Source organism: Peromyscus leucopus, chromosome 23 (assembly GCF_004664715.2).
Source record: "Peromyscus leucopus breed LL Stock chromosome 23, UCI_PerLeu_2.1, whole genome shotgun sequence".
In the NCBI taxonomy this organism is placed as follows: domain Eukaryota; kingdom Metazoa; phylum Chordata; class Mammalia; order Rodentia; family Cricetidae; genus Peromyscus; species Peromyscus leucopus.
In genome coordinates, this window is record NC_051082.1 from 26,423,772 (window position 1) to 26,437,049 (window position 13,278).

At 48.5% G+C, this 13,278-nt stretch overlaps 1 protein-coding gene across 1 annotated transcript; it reads left to right on the forward strand.

Annotated features, from left to right (window-relative positions):
- Positions 1-473: 473 nt before the first annotated feature.
- On the forward strand, positions 474-3,126 carry Abhd11 (abhydrolase domain containing 11). The gene is made up of 6 exons (XM_028862472.2): positions 474-715; positions 853-988; positions 1,797-1,970; positions 2,136-2,306; positions 2,429-2,610; positions 2,835-3,126. Exons 1-6 carry the CDS (start codon positions 588-590, stop codon positions 2,965-2,967), a joined length of 924 nt encoding a protein of 307 aa, XP_028718305.1. The 5' UTR covers positions 474-587; the 3' UTR covers positions 2,968-3,126.
- The last annotated feature ends 10,152 nt before the right edge of the window (positions 3,127-13,278 follow it).

The window sequence follows — 13,278 nt, forward strand, 5'->3', positions numbered from 1 at the left end:
AGATGTGGCCGAGGAGCTCCTCTCCAGATGCCCGATAGTGGCTGCGACGATTGGAGTGATGGTACAAAGAACAGGCCAATGGGGTGGCCCCTCCCAGGGCGTGGCAGGGGCTCACAGGTCTGAAGGGTACTGTGTAATGCCCAAGAGGCGGGGCCAACCCCATGTGACACCGCCCTGGTCCTGGCAAGGATCTGGTCTCTAGGCGGCGCGTAGCGTGTGCAGGAATTGAGTTATTGTGCAAGTGGGGCAGGGCTATTGTTGGATGGCTACGCCCATCGCGTAATCAAGGCAGTTAGTCCTCCAGACCAGGTTTCCGAGTGGCTTCAAGAATTGCGTAATACGCAAGGGCCGGCTCTTCGGGAGGCTCCGCCCAGGGCGCGACCAAGAAGCTCCTGCATTGGGTAATGGTGCAAGGAGGGGGCCGAACTGTGCTGCGGGATTACGTTAGGCCACGTGACCTAGAGTGACGCCTCGACGGGGGGCAGGAAGATGGGCGGAGCCCTAGTTGGAAACGAGCAGGGCTCTGGGAGGCGGAGCGTGCACGGGACATCCCTTGGAAGCACCTTCTATAGGCCGCAAGTGACGGCATGCTCCACTGGGCGCGAGCGTGGAGGGTCCCCCGTGGGAAGCTTGGTGCCTCCTCTCCCAGATGCTCGGCGGTGCCCGTTGCCTTCAGTAGCAGCCGCGGTAGTGGCCAAGGAAACGCCGATCCGAGGTCAGTCAAGGACACCGGGAAGGTGGTACTCCTCTGGTCCCCTTCGCACGCGGCCCGGCTGGCCCCGCCCCTTCCTTGGCCCCGCCCCTTCTCTCCTTCACCCTCCCCCTTTCTCCACGGTGGCCCCCACTTTCCAGGCCGCTGCCGCTGTCCTATAACCTTCTAGATGGAGAGACGACACTCCCAGCCATCGTCTTTTTGCATGGACTCTTCGGCAGCAAAACGAACTTCAACTCCATAGCCAAGGCGATGGTCCAGAGGACCGGCAGGAGGGTGAGCTTCCGGGTGGGGCGGGGCAGGGGTGGGCGGGGGCTAAGGGGGAAGTCTGAGGGTAGTGGACCTGGCTTCAACCTCTCAGGTCTGGGCTCACGCTGATAAGTGGGGAAATTTCAGTGCACTGTAACCTGGAAAACATCTTCGACGAGGCCAGGTTCTGCAGGGTGCCTTCTAGTTCGTCCATTTAGGTTACAGATCTCCACCCGTCCCTCTGTCAGGTCCCAAAGAAACTCAGGACAAATGGCTGGTTGTGGTGCCTGTTATAGCATACCGGAGTGCACACTGGCTGCCAAGCTCACTCAGTACCAGTGGCTCCCCTGCCCATGTACCACCCCTACCATAAACTTGTCCAGCCCAGGGGCTTCCCTTCCCTCCCCTTCCCTTCCCCCAGCTTCTCTTTCCTATATAATCCAGCCTTTTCGGCCATGCGCTCTCTTGGTTCTCTTAGTCTGAGGCTCCTCTCTTGGTTCTCTCGCCTCCACACCTCAAGTTGTCGTTTGGCCGCCACATGCACACCATGGCATGTGCGTGTACACATGCTTGCGCACACATATATCCATACATATATATGTATATAATAAAAATCAAGGAATACATTGGATAGCAACTAGGGAAGATATTTAAGATGGACCTCTGGCTTCTACGTGCACATGACAATGTACACACATACTACACACACGTACACACCAACAAACACAGTTATGTCCCCAGACTCATCTCCCTGGCTGCTTCAGAGTCTCTACCAGGCTTTTCATTGTCTACAATCAGAGTAACACCATGCCTCCCATTTCACCCCGCACCCCAGGTGTTGACAGTGGATGCTCGGAACCATGGCGACAGCCCCCACAGTCCAGATGCAAGCTATGAGGCCATGAGTCAGGACCTTCAGGGCCTCCTGCCACAGCTGGGCCTGGTACCCTGCGTCGTCGTTGGCCACAGCATGGGAGGAAAGACAGCCATGCTTCTGGCCCTGCAGAGGGTGAGCTGCATCTCTCTGGGTCTTCCTCATCCTGCACTGCCAACCTTACGCACCCTGCTGATAATGTGGGACACATCCGCGCCTTGGATGGCCAGGCTTCAGCAGCTGTGCTGGAGGCCAAGTGAGTGTGTCCGGAACCTTTTCTTGTCTGATTCTGTCTTCTAGCCGGATGTGGTGGAGCGATTGGTCGCTGTGGACATAAGCCCAGTAGGCACCACACCTGGATCATACCTCGGAAGCTACATAGCAGCCATGAAAGCAGTTGATATCCCGGAGAAGGTGCGGCCCTCCGAGGCCCGGAAGCTGGTGGATGAACAACTAAGCTCCACCGTCAAGGTGCTACATGCTACCCCCTCTCCACCACCCCCATGGGGTAGACTAAGACACATGTCAGAGGGAAAGGTGGTGGGTGGGCCTCACAGAGGGCCCCTCACAACTGCCTGACCCACCCACCACAGGACCCAACCATTCGGCGGTTCCTGCTCAGTAACCTGGTGGAGGTAGACGGGCGATTCTCCTGGAGAGTGAACTTGGAAACTTTAGCTCAGTATTTGGACAAGATTTTGACCTTCCCACAGCAACTTGAATCCTACTCGGGCCCAACTCTCTTTCTGCGTGGTGGGAATTCTAGATACATACAGTAAGTCAGTGTGGGGGTGTGCGAAAGGGGTATGCCTTATCCACCCCCAGCTGTGGGGGTCTGTTTGGGTCGGGGTAGGGCTTGGGTGTGCGCATGGGGTATCTGGGAGCCTGGCAACACCACTGGGCGTGTAGACTCATGCAGCTCTTGTTCTCTCCCATTCCCTCTCTCTCCACATTGTCTTCTTTAACCCCATCTTTGCTTGGCTTCACTACGGTGGCCAGACCCAGCCACCACGCAGAGATCAGGCGTCTCTTTCCTCAAGCCCAGATTCAGACCGTGCCTAATGCTGGCCACTGGGTCCACAGTGACAAACCCCAAGACTTCATGGATGCTGTCAGCAGCTTCTTGGCCTAAGAAGTGGCTCCTTGGGAGAGCAGACAGGGAACTCTGGGCTTGGCATCCTTGTGACCTGTCCCTGGCTTCTGCACAGAGAAACTCAGGTGGGCACGGAGAGGGCTCAGGGGTCCAGAGGTGGCCCAACACTTTAATGAATAAAGTCGGTTCTCTCGTTAACGTTCTGGGATCCGATTTCACCACCATCGTCCCCACTGACTCCGGGAGAGGATCCGGAAGCTCCCGCCTGCACTGCTGTTCCCTTGTGTGCCCAGAGCGCCCCTGGACTCTCCCCGCAGTTGACTCTGCACCCGCTCTCGAACCACGAGCTGCATGTCTTCCTGGGGACGGGAGAGAGAGGGAGAGAGAGAGAGAGCAGGTTCAAGGCCGCCCCGGGCACGGGGGCGTGTCCTCCGAGCCTCCCGCGTCGGAGGCTCCACCCTACCTACCTCCCAGGCCTCCACTTCCTGCTTCAGCCTCAGTTTCTCCTGTAGGACTTCCAGCAGCTGAGCCTCCACGGTGCGCAGTCTGGCCCGGCAGGAGTGCAGCTCGGCTTCCACCGCGCGTTTCCTGCAGGTGGCAGGGACAGCAGCGGGGGATTTCTGGGGGGATGTCTGGAGTCCCTTTCCTCTCCTGTTGCAGGAGTGAGGCCCGCCCCCGCCCCCACCCCCATCTGGAGTCTCGCTCACTTAGCAATGGCTTCATCCCGCTCCTGCAGGACTTGCTGCAGGGAAGGCTCTGCCCGGGTGTCCCCCAGTGCTCCAGCCGCTTGGGATTCTGGGTTCTGTTGGAGGGTAATGGGTGGAGGAGGCAGTGATCTGGGGTACTTATGCCCTGGCCTTGACCCGGCCGCTAACCTACCTGCCCTGTTATTTCCACCTAGTCTTACCACCCTTTGCCTCCAGGGGGCGCTCCACCCTCATCTTGTAAAGTTCTAGACGAACCTTAGTCTGGCTGGCTAGCTGGGAAGTAGGCCAGGGGACTTTGGGCCTTACTCGGGAACAGCAAGCAAGGCCCCTTGGCCGGGTTCAGCAGAGAGAAAGGGTTTCCTACACTGTCCTCAGGAAATCCTAGTGAGTGGTGGGCTGGGGATACGTACCTTTCAGTGTCCCTAGAGAGGTGGCCAGGTGACTGAGGCTCTTGTCAGCTGGTTGTAGCTCACAGAAGACGGAGCCCTTTGCCCTTCCAGGCAGGGCACTCCCTAGCAGACTCCACCTACTGAAGAACAATCCAGGGCAAGGAGCAAGTACACCTCCCTCCTCACACCTTGGAACACCCCAGGCCTTCCCCCAAGTCTTGCCTTCCTCGGTCCCTAGGGGGCGCTCCAATGGGGTCTTGCTATAGCCAAGGAAGGACAACCTTGGCTCGATCCAGGACTCCGCAAGGCTGAGCAAGAGGCAGTCCCCCATCGTGAGGGTCGACTCTTTGCTACCCCTTCAAGGCATAATAGCCCCCAGAATTCTAACCCCCACTCAGAAGGAAAAAAAACATCCCAAGGCATCCTTACCAATATCTTGAATATCTATCTACCTTCCACTATGTTATTGCTAGTACACCCCAAACATGCAGGACCAGGCAGACCCTAACTGAACTACATTTCCAAGATGAGGGAATTTTGTTTGCTTGCTTGCTTGCTTGCTTGTTTTGAGACAGGGCTTCTCTGTGTAGCCCTGGCTGCCCTGGAACTCACTCTGTAGATCAGGCTGGCCTCAAACATAGAGGTCCCCTGCCCCTGCCTCCCAAGTCCTGGGATGGTGCATGTCTTTAATTCCAGCACTCTCAGCACTCAGGAGGCAGAAGTAGGAGGATCTCTGTGAGTTCGAGGCTAGCCTAGTCTACAGAGTGAGTTTCAGGACAGCCAGAGCTGTTACACAGAGAAACCCTGTCTTGGAAATCCAAAAGAATAGAAATCTGGGTTGGGGATTTAGCTCAGTGGTAGAGCACTTGCCTAGCAAGCGCAAGGCCCTGGGTTCGGTCCTCAGCTGTGGGGCGGGGAATATAAATCTAATAAGGTATGAAACATCATACCCAGTTGTCCTCTCTCTCAACCCAGAGTAATTTGTAACCTGTGAGTTTTGGTGACCTTGACAGGTAAACTGCTCTTTCATTTGGGTGAGTCCTGTTTTTCCTCTTGATTGGACCATCGTTTTGTGCTCCCACCATAAACATCTCAGAAATGAGGCTGTTTTCTGATGCTGTCCAGTGTGATTAAACTCTGGCATATGAATGTCAGTCACCTGATGTAGCTGTTTAGTCCATGTTGGGGGAGGGAAGGTATTTTTGAGACTTTGAGCAACATTTTCCTTTTATTTCTTTGTGCAATGCTAGGTGGGAATGAACACAGGCTCTTGTACATGCTAGGCAAGTGTTCTACCATCTGAGCCACACCCCAGCCCCTCACTGGGGATTCTAGGCAGGTGCTCTACCACTGAGCCACACCCCAGCCCCTCACTGGGGGATTCTAGGCAGGGGCTCTACCACTGAGCCACACCCCAGCCCCTCACTGGGGAATTCTAGGCAGGTGCTCCACCACTGAGCCACACCCCAGCCCTCACTGGGGATTCTAGGCAGGGCTCTACCACTGAGCCACACCCCAGCCCCTCACTGGGGCTTCTAGGCAGGGGCTCTACCACTTTCTTTGTCCGGTGTCCTCACTGCATTCATTGACATTTGCTCGTCTTGAATGATTATCTATTTTGACTGGGTGAGAAGGCTCTCAAAGTAGTTTCAATTTGCACTTTCCCGATGGCCAATGACGTGAACACTCCTTAAAATGCTTTACAGCCATTTCTAGTTCTTCATTTAAGAATTCTGTGCAGGTCCACGGCCCATCTCTAGTTCTACCAGGTTTTTGTTTGTTTTGGTTGGTTTTTTTTGCTTTTCTTATATTTATTTTCTCACTTTTTTTTGTATATTCTAATCCTAATTATATGTCAGATTTATAGGTGTCCTTTCTGTAGGGTGTTGCTTCTTTTGACTGACAACTTCCTTTGCTTATACAAAAGCTTTTTTTATTTCACAAGATTCCATTTGTTGACTATTTCCTCATTTTCTGAGCAATAAGAGTCCCATTCATAATGTCCTTACCTAAACCTATATCTTGAAGTGCACCCCTATTTTCTCCTCCAGCAGTCTTAGAGTTTCAGATCGCATGTGAGTTTTTGATGTACGTGGAGTTGGTTTTTGTGCAGATTGAGTGATAAAGCTTTAGTTTCATTCTCTACTTGTGGATTATCTGATTTCCCCGGCACCGGTGGTTGAGAGAGCCTGTCTTGTCTTCAAAGTGCTGTTTTGACAGCCTCGTTGAAATTCAGACGGCTGTAGCTGTAAGGCCTTGTAACTGGGTGTTCTAGTGCATTGAGCTGAGTCTGGTTTTGTGCCAGTACTGGCTGATTTTATTACTCTGGTTCTGTAGCGGAACTTGAAATCAGGTATGATGAGACATCTAGCAGTATTCTTTCTCTTTAGGGTTGCTCTAGCTGTTCAAGTTTCTTGTGCTTACATAGAATTTTTAATTTTTAATAAATGTTTTTCTGGGGAATGTCACTCGAGTTGTGGTTGCATGGAATCTGTATAATGCTTTCAGTAGCCTAGCCATTCTCCCAATTTTGATTTTTCAAATCCATCCGAATGGGGAGTCTTTCATCTTCTAGCGTCTTTTTCAGTTTCTCTCTTCAGTAGTTCACAGTTTTCATTAGAGGTCTTTCGTGGCGTTGGTTAGGACTTTTTCAAGGGTTTTTTGGTTTTGTTCTGTTGTGAAGGGGACTGTCCCCTACTCCCCTTTCAGTGGTTGTCACTGGTATACAGGGAGGCTAGCAGTCTTTGTGTGTTAATTTTGTGCCCCAACACGTTGCTGGATGGCCGTCCTGAAGGTTCTCCACTGGAATCTTAGGGTCTCTTACAAATAGAATTGCATCAGTTACAATAGAGACAGTTTGGCTTCTCCCTTCGATGCCATCACTTTTTGTTACAATTCTTTGGAGAATGTGTTCTGCCCCTGTCCATCTTGCAGTCCTCACTGGTACCTTCTCGTTATCTTATCTTTGATCGTGTGTTTGTTCCAGCTCTCCATTTGTCTTCAGGCTTGGACACTGTCCTCTCCTTTATCCATTCTCCCACTGAGTTGGATGATATTACCACTATGCAATTGTCTTAATAGCAATTGACAACATTGGCCCCTTAGTCTTCAAAAAACAGTTGAATAAACAACCAAGGGTACTGCATTTTATACTGTGACTTTAGTAATTAGATTAAGAGTGAGTAAGTAGGTGAGAATAAAAGGATTAAACATTACACTGACTTTGAAAAGGTAGGTTGGATAGGGATTAAGTATTGATCAATACTGAAAGATAAGGTGGGTAAGGATAAGGATTAAATATTAGATCAATTTCGAAGAAAATAAAAAAAATCAAGGTCAGTAAAGTAAGAGAGGAAAATCGGGATACTGTTAGGGTCCATAGATTTGAGGTATTATGGAAGTATGGAAGGTTATAACTACGAAGTCAAAGGAGGAGGCGATATGGATAGGAGGTTGTAGATAACCAGGGAGTGTATGAGATGTAGCTGAAGAGAATGAGAAAGAATGGCGTGCAGTAAACTGGATAGAGAAACATACCAAACAGAGCCCAACCAGGCTGAGCGAGAAACAGACGAAAGTAAAAAGACCATGAGACATACATGCAGAAGGGAAAATGGTGGAAATATGAAATTTAAAAAGAATACTTAAGGGATGAATTGTTGGCACAGCTGCCTGAGTGGAAAGGTGAAGTTCTCAGGTCCCTATGGCTCTAGTAGGTCCCATGTGACGATACATGGCAGAGAAGAGATTGGGAGCCATTGGTCTCTGAAGCCTTAGTGGTCGTGGGACTCTCGTGGTTGTTGGGGGCAGAGGCTGCTTCCCATGTTCTCTGATTCTGTGTTTTCTCAGTCTTTCTGAAGTCTGATGAGAAATTTCTGCATACTTAGTTGAATTGGAAGACAATACCACTATCAAGAGGCAAACAGGACATGAAAAAATCATGATTCAGTGTCCAGAGCAGCTCAGTCCTGGAGCCCTGTATTTTCTGGACTCAGATTTTGTATCATCAAGATAGGTAGACAAAGAACTTGGTCTGTGGAATGTGAGTGGAACTCACAATGTGTGTTTTCTAATAGCATGAATTCATATATTATTTTGGTCTATATCCATAGCCCACCTACATAGGAATGAAGATCTTTCCAGTGACTAAAATGCACCTCCCATTGTGATTGCTTAATAAACTACATTGTACCCTAAACTCAATGTTGACCACCTAAAAGCAGTTGGTATTCATCCTAAGACCACACATCCTAAGTGTATTTGAAATATTGAATTTAGAATAAAGTATATATGAGGAGTGGAATAAAAATTATTGATATGATTCTCTGTTTCATCTAAATTAAAGATCAGCCAGGTATGGTGACATCCACGTACTTCCGGTACTAGTAAGGCTGAAAGCAGGAGGATCCCAAGTTTGACATCTGTCTGGACTACAAGGAGATTTCAAGTCCAGCCTAGGCAACTTAGTAAGAACCTATCTCAAAATACAAATAAGAATGTAGCTCAATTGAGAGTCCATGAGCACACACACTTATGCATGTGTGTGGTGTTGTGTGTGTGTGAAGAGAGAAGAGAGAAGAGAGAGAGAGAGAGAAGAGAGAGAAGAGAGAGAGAGAGAAGTGGGTTAAAGTTTATTGGGAGGCATCAATATTTTCAGATCCTGGAATGACTTGATTCTCTTTCTCTAGACAAAATCTAAGTTGGGGAATCTATAGATTACTTTTTAATCATAGAAGACCTTTTCATTTCAACCAGCCACGGTGTTCAGAAGACTATGGCTCCATGAGGCATCCAGGTCTTTGAGTCTCTTCTAGTAAAACTGCGAGCTGAGTCCAACCTTGAATTCAGGCATCCTCCCTCTCCCTCCCGAGTGCTGTTAGGATTAGAGGCTTGTTCCACCATACTTAGTTAATATGATGTTGGGGACCCAAACCTAGGGCTTCGTGTATAATAGGCAAGCATCCTACCAGCTGAGCTACCTCCTCTGGCCCTACTCAAGATTGACAACTAACAACTTAAGGCTAATTAAAAACATAATCCCCAAGCGTCCTAACGTCCTACCACGGAGGTCTTTTGAGTATTTTTGTTTTGCTTTTGATTTTTTCGAGACAGGGTTTTTTTGTTAACTTTGGAGCTGTCCTGGAACTCACTGTGTGGAACTCTCAAAGATCTGCCTGCCTCTGCCTCCCAAGTGCTGGCATTAAAGGCATGCACCACCACCACCGGGCTTCCTTTTGCGTTTTTTAAATTGTGTGTGCAGAGGCTCAATTTAAGGTTTTACACAGTAATTCAGCCAACCGCACTCTTTTCTGTCCCTTTTTGATTTAGTGCAACAAAACACGAGTATGCTATAAGCCTAGGCACTGTGTGCCTGTAATGTTCAGACAGCTCAAACAGACAGAGAGCCCGAGGGTTTGGAGCTTACAGGGAGAACTTTCTGGAACATCTGGCTTGTAATGTCCCTGTAGATGATGAGCTCAGCTCTCATGCACAAGAAACGAGTTCATAGCTGACTACCCGTTCCCAATTACAATTTACCATTCACTCTGTGTACTGTCTGTCAGAGTGCCGAGTGGCCCTTCCGTGGGAGGCTGGGCACATCTCAGTCTTTCCAAAGGGATGAAGGGATCTGGGATTTGAAACCATGTGACTGCCCCTTTCCCTCTGCCCTAGAACCTCCACCGCCTGAGGAAGGCGGAGGGGCAAAATAACTGCTGTCCGAAGGCATCTGCAGACGCACGCCTCTGCGGACTCAGGCAATCCTGCGTGTCCCCCCCCCCCCCCCCCGCAGTGCCTCATGGCACAGCCTCGGGACAGCAGGTGTTTTCAGTACTGGAAAATAGCTGAATGCCAAGTGTTTTAGGGAACAGGTAAGGCAAACTTCAAGCTTGATTAAACACTGAGTTTCAGGTTCCACGGCTGAGGGACAAGAGAATATAGTTATCCTTTAAAACCACACATAGTTTGTTGTTTTGTTTTTCTAGATGGGGTTTCTCTGTGGTAACAGCCCTGGCTGTCCTGGAACTCGCTGTGTAGACCAGGCTGGCCTCAAACTCAGAGATCTGCCTGTTTCTGCCTCCAGAGTACTGGGATTAAAGGCCTGCACCACCACCACCTAAGTAGACTTTTTTTTTTTAAAGCTTTTGCATACTTTCATGATTTCTTCTTCCTCCTCCTCCTCCTCCTCCTCTTCTGTATTTGGAATTAAGCCTGGCTTTTTTTTTTTTTATTTAAGGATCCTTTATAATAAAGTTTACAATTTTTTTAAATGTATATTTTTAAAGGAATTGAGGCCAGGTAGTAATGGCACACACCTTTAGTCCCAGCACTCAAGAGGCAGAGGCAGGCAGATCTCTGAATTTGAGGCCAGTCTGGTCTACAGAGTGAGTTCCAGGACAGCCAGGGCTCTACAGAGAAAACTCTATCTCTCAAAAAAAAAAAAAAAAAAAAAAAAAGAAAAAGAAAAAGAAAAAAAGGAAGGAAGGAAGAAAGAAAGAAAGAAAGAGAAACAAAGAAACCAAAAACCCAAACAAACAAAAAAAACAGGAATCAAGTCCTAAACCTTCCACATGATAAACAAGTACTCTATTACTGAACTCCCTCCTCCAATCCTGTATGGTTTTAATCAATGAACGGTTGCTAAATATCAGACCTAAGTCTCCAGCAAGCTAGGCAAGGGTTCTATTACTAAATTGCACCCCTGCCCTATTTTCCAGGAACATCAGATGAGAAGTTTCAGTTGTGTTTCTGGACCTATCAAACATACAGACACGGGTTCAAAAGTAAAGTTGTCCTTTACGGGGCGCTAATAATAACAACACAAAGACAAACAGCCACCTAAATGGCCCGGCTGTGGTGGTGGCACACACCTGTAATGTCAGCTCTAAGGGAGACAGAAGCAAGAAGACCTTGAGTTAGAAGTCAGTCTGCGCGATACAGTGAAACAATGTCTCAAAACGCATAGAATAAGCGGGGCGGTGGTGGCGCACACCTGTTATCCCAGCACTCAGGAGGCAGAGGCAGACAGTCTCTGTGAGTTCAAAGCCAGCCTGGCCTACAGAGTGAGTTCCAGGACAGCTAGGGCTGTTACACTGTGAAACCCTGTCTCCAAAACCAAAACCAAACAAACAAAACACGTAAAGAATAAATTTCAGTATAATTATAGAAATTGAATAGCCATGAGACTGCATCAAGCTAAAGAACCTTAGAAAAATGGTTATAACTTTCTTATCCTTGAAGAATCAGCCACAATAAGCCTATCTGTATTGGTTTACTTTAAATGAGTCAGTTTTAATGGCATTGATGAATACGAGGAGTAGCAAAAGTTTTGTTAGCATCTTAGGTCTAAAATTTAGTATCTCCTCCTTTAGATTATTGTCCCAACTTATGCTATATGAAAAGCTGAGAAAGAAAAGTATAATTTCTCATAAATTCTGGTAAAAGCAATGGTGGTAGAATTTGAATATTCGTTTTTCTGCTTATAATATTAATATCCTGTTCAATAAGCTGAGTATTTATTGGTGTGTTTCTAGGGGGCTAAATTTGAGAAGAAAAAGTGACAGGTCTTAATCTTAACAACTTGCAACCTAGCTGAGGAAAATCAGCTAACAAGAACAATGCCCTGGGACTGATGAGGAATGGTGATCAGTGTGGTAGGCCAAGAAAATACGGCCACTGTGGACTAGAATTGTGTAACGGAAAGGTGTGACTCGACTCGGGCACTGAAGCAGGCAGTAAGTGGAAACATGGAAGAGATTCCAGACAAGACGCAGCGAGATGAGGGTGAGGAGGCTGGCCATGCAGGTGACGCTGTTTTAGAACAAAGAGTCGGCTCACCTGCCTGGACTGAGAGATTGGGGGGGGGGGGGGGCAGCGCTGTGGAGAAAGAAGGGATGCATGTTTGCTGGTGGTAGGGACTCCTGAGAGCAGGGAACCAAGGTGGGTTTCTCTCCCTTCCCCTTTCCATCCATCAGTTTTTCCTGTTTAAATGCCAAAAGAGGGCCAGCAAGATGACTCAGTGGGTGGAAGCTCTTGCCACTAAACCTGGTCCCCTGAATTCCATCCCTAGAATCTGGAAAAGGAGAGGGAGAGGGCAGACTCCGCCGAGTCATCCTCTGACCTCACAACATGAACTGTGGAATGCACATACAATGATAAAATTAAATTTAAAAATTTCAATGCAAAAACAAATGTTTAAACCCATGTCCTCAGATCTACACATCTCCATCTTGAAAGTGATGAGGCCAGTGAGGTAGACCACGACTTTAATCCCAGCACAGGGGAGCAGAGGCAAACCTGGACTATATAACGAGTTCTAGAAGGAAATACACAGTGAGACCCTGTCTCAATAAATAGATTGTCAGCAGAGGTGGCACATATCTTTAGTGCCAGCACCAGGAGGAAGAGGCAGATTGGCCTTGAACTCACAGAGTTCAAGGCCAATCTGGTCTACAGAGCGAACTCGAGGACAGCCAGAGCTATACAGAGAAACCCTGTCTCAAAAAAACAAAAATGAATGAATTAATTAATTAAAATGATGAGATGAAACAAGCCATGCTCCACCTAGTTCTCTAGCCCTCTAGTTCTGATCTCATGCCTTCTGTTTATTACCAAATCGAGAAGAACCAACCTGACTGAGTCAGTGTTCTCCTGCTGTGAAGAGACACCACAACCATGGCAACTCTTATAAATACTTCATTGCTCAGGCTTACAGAGTAGGTGCTCACCACCCTGCTTTTCAGGTAAGCACACTGTGGCCTTCCACTCTGCTGGAATGGTTCTAGCTGCCCCAAGACCTTCACAGAGATGACATCTTTTCAAAGTCCTAACCCAGAAGTTCAGAATCCCAAACCCAATGTTCAACTGGATTACATTTTGTCTGCATCCACAGCAACTGTAAACCATACTATGACTGTGCTTAAGAAATGCACTATAAAGCCCAGAAAGGCCTCTTGCTCACAGACAGATGGTCTTAATGCATGCCAAATTGGAAAATCTTGGGTAGCCTACCAGCTTCTCAGAAATCTCACTTGAAAAAAAGGTCAATTGTAAAATCTCCAAAAGTCCTGAAAGAATGTGAGGAACCAACAGAAGCGATATACCTCACCATTGGGAGCCCCCAAACCCGTTGGGGCCCCCCAACCCCATGGCAGCAGCTGTGGAGAGGTTAGGAGAATCCTGTGGGTCAGGGGCTTCCCAGAGCGCCAAGATGGGGTTCCCCCATCTCCTCCTCCTTTTCCACAAAACGGAAGTGC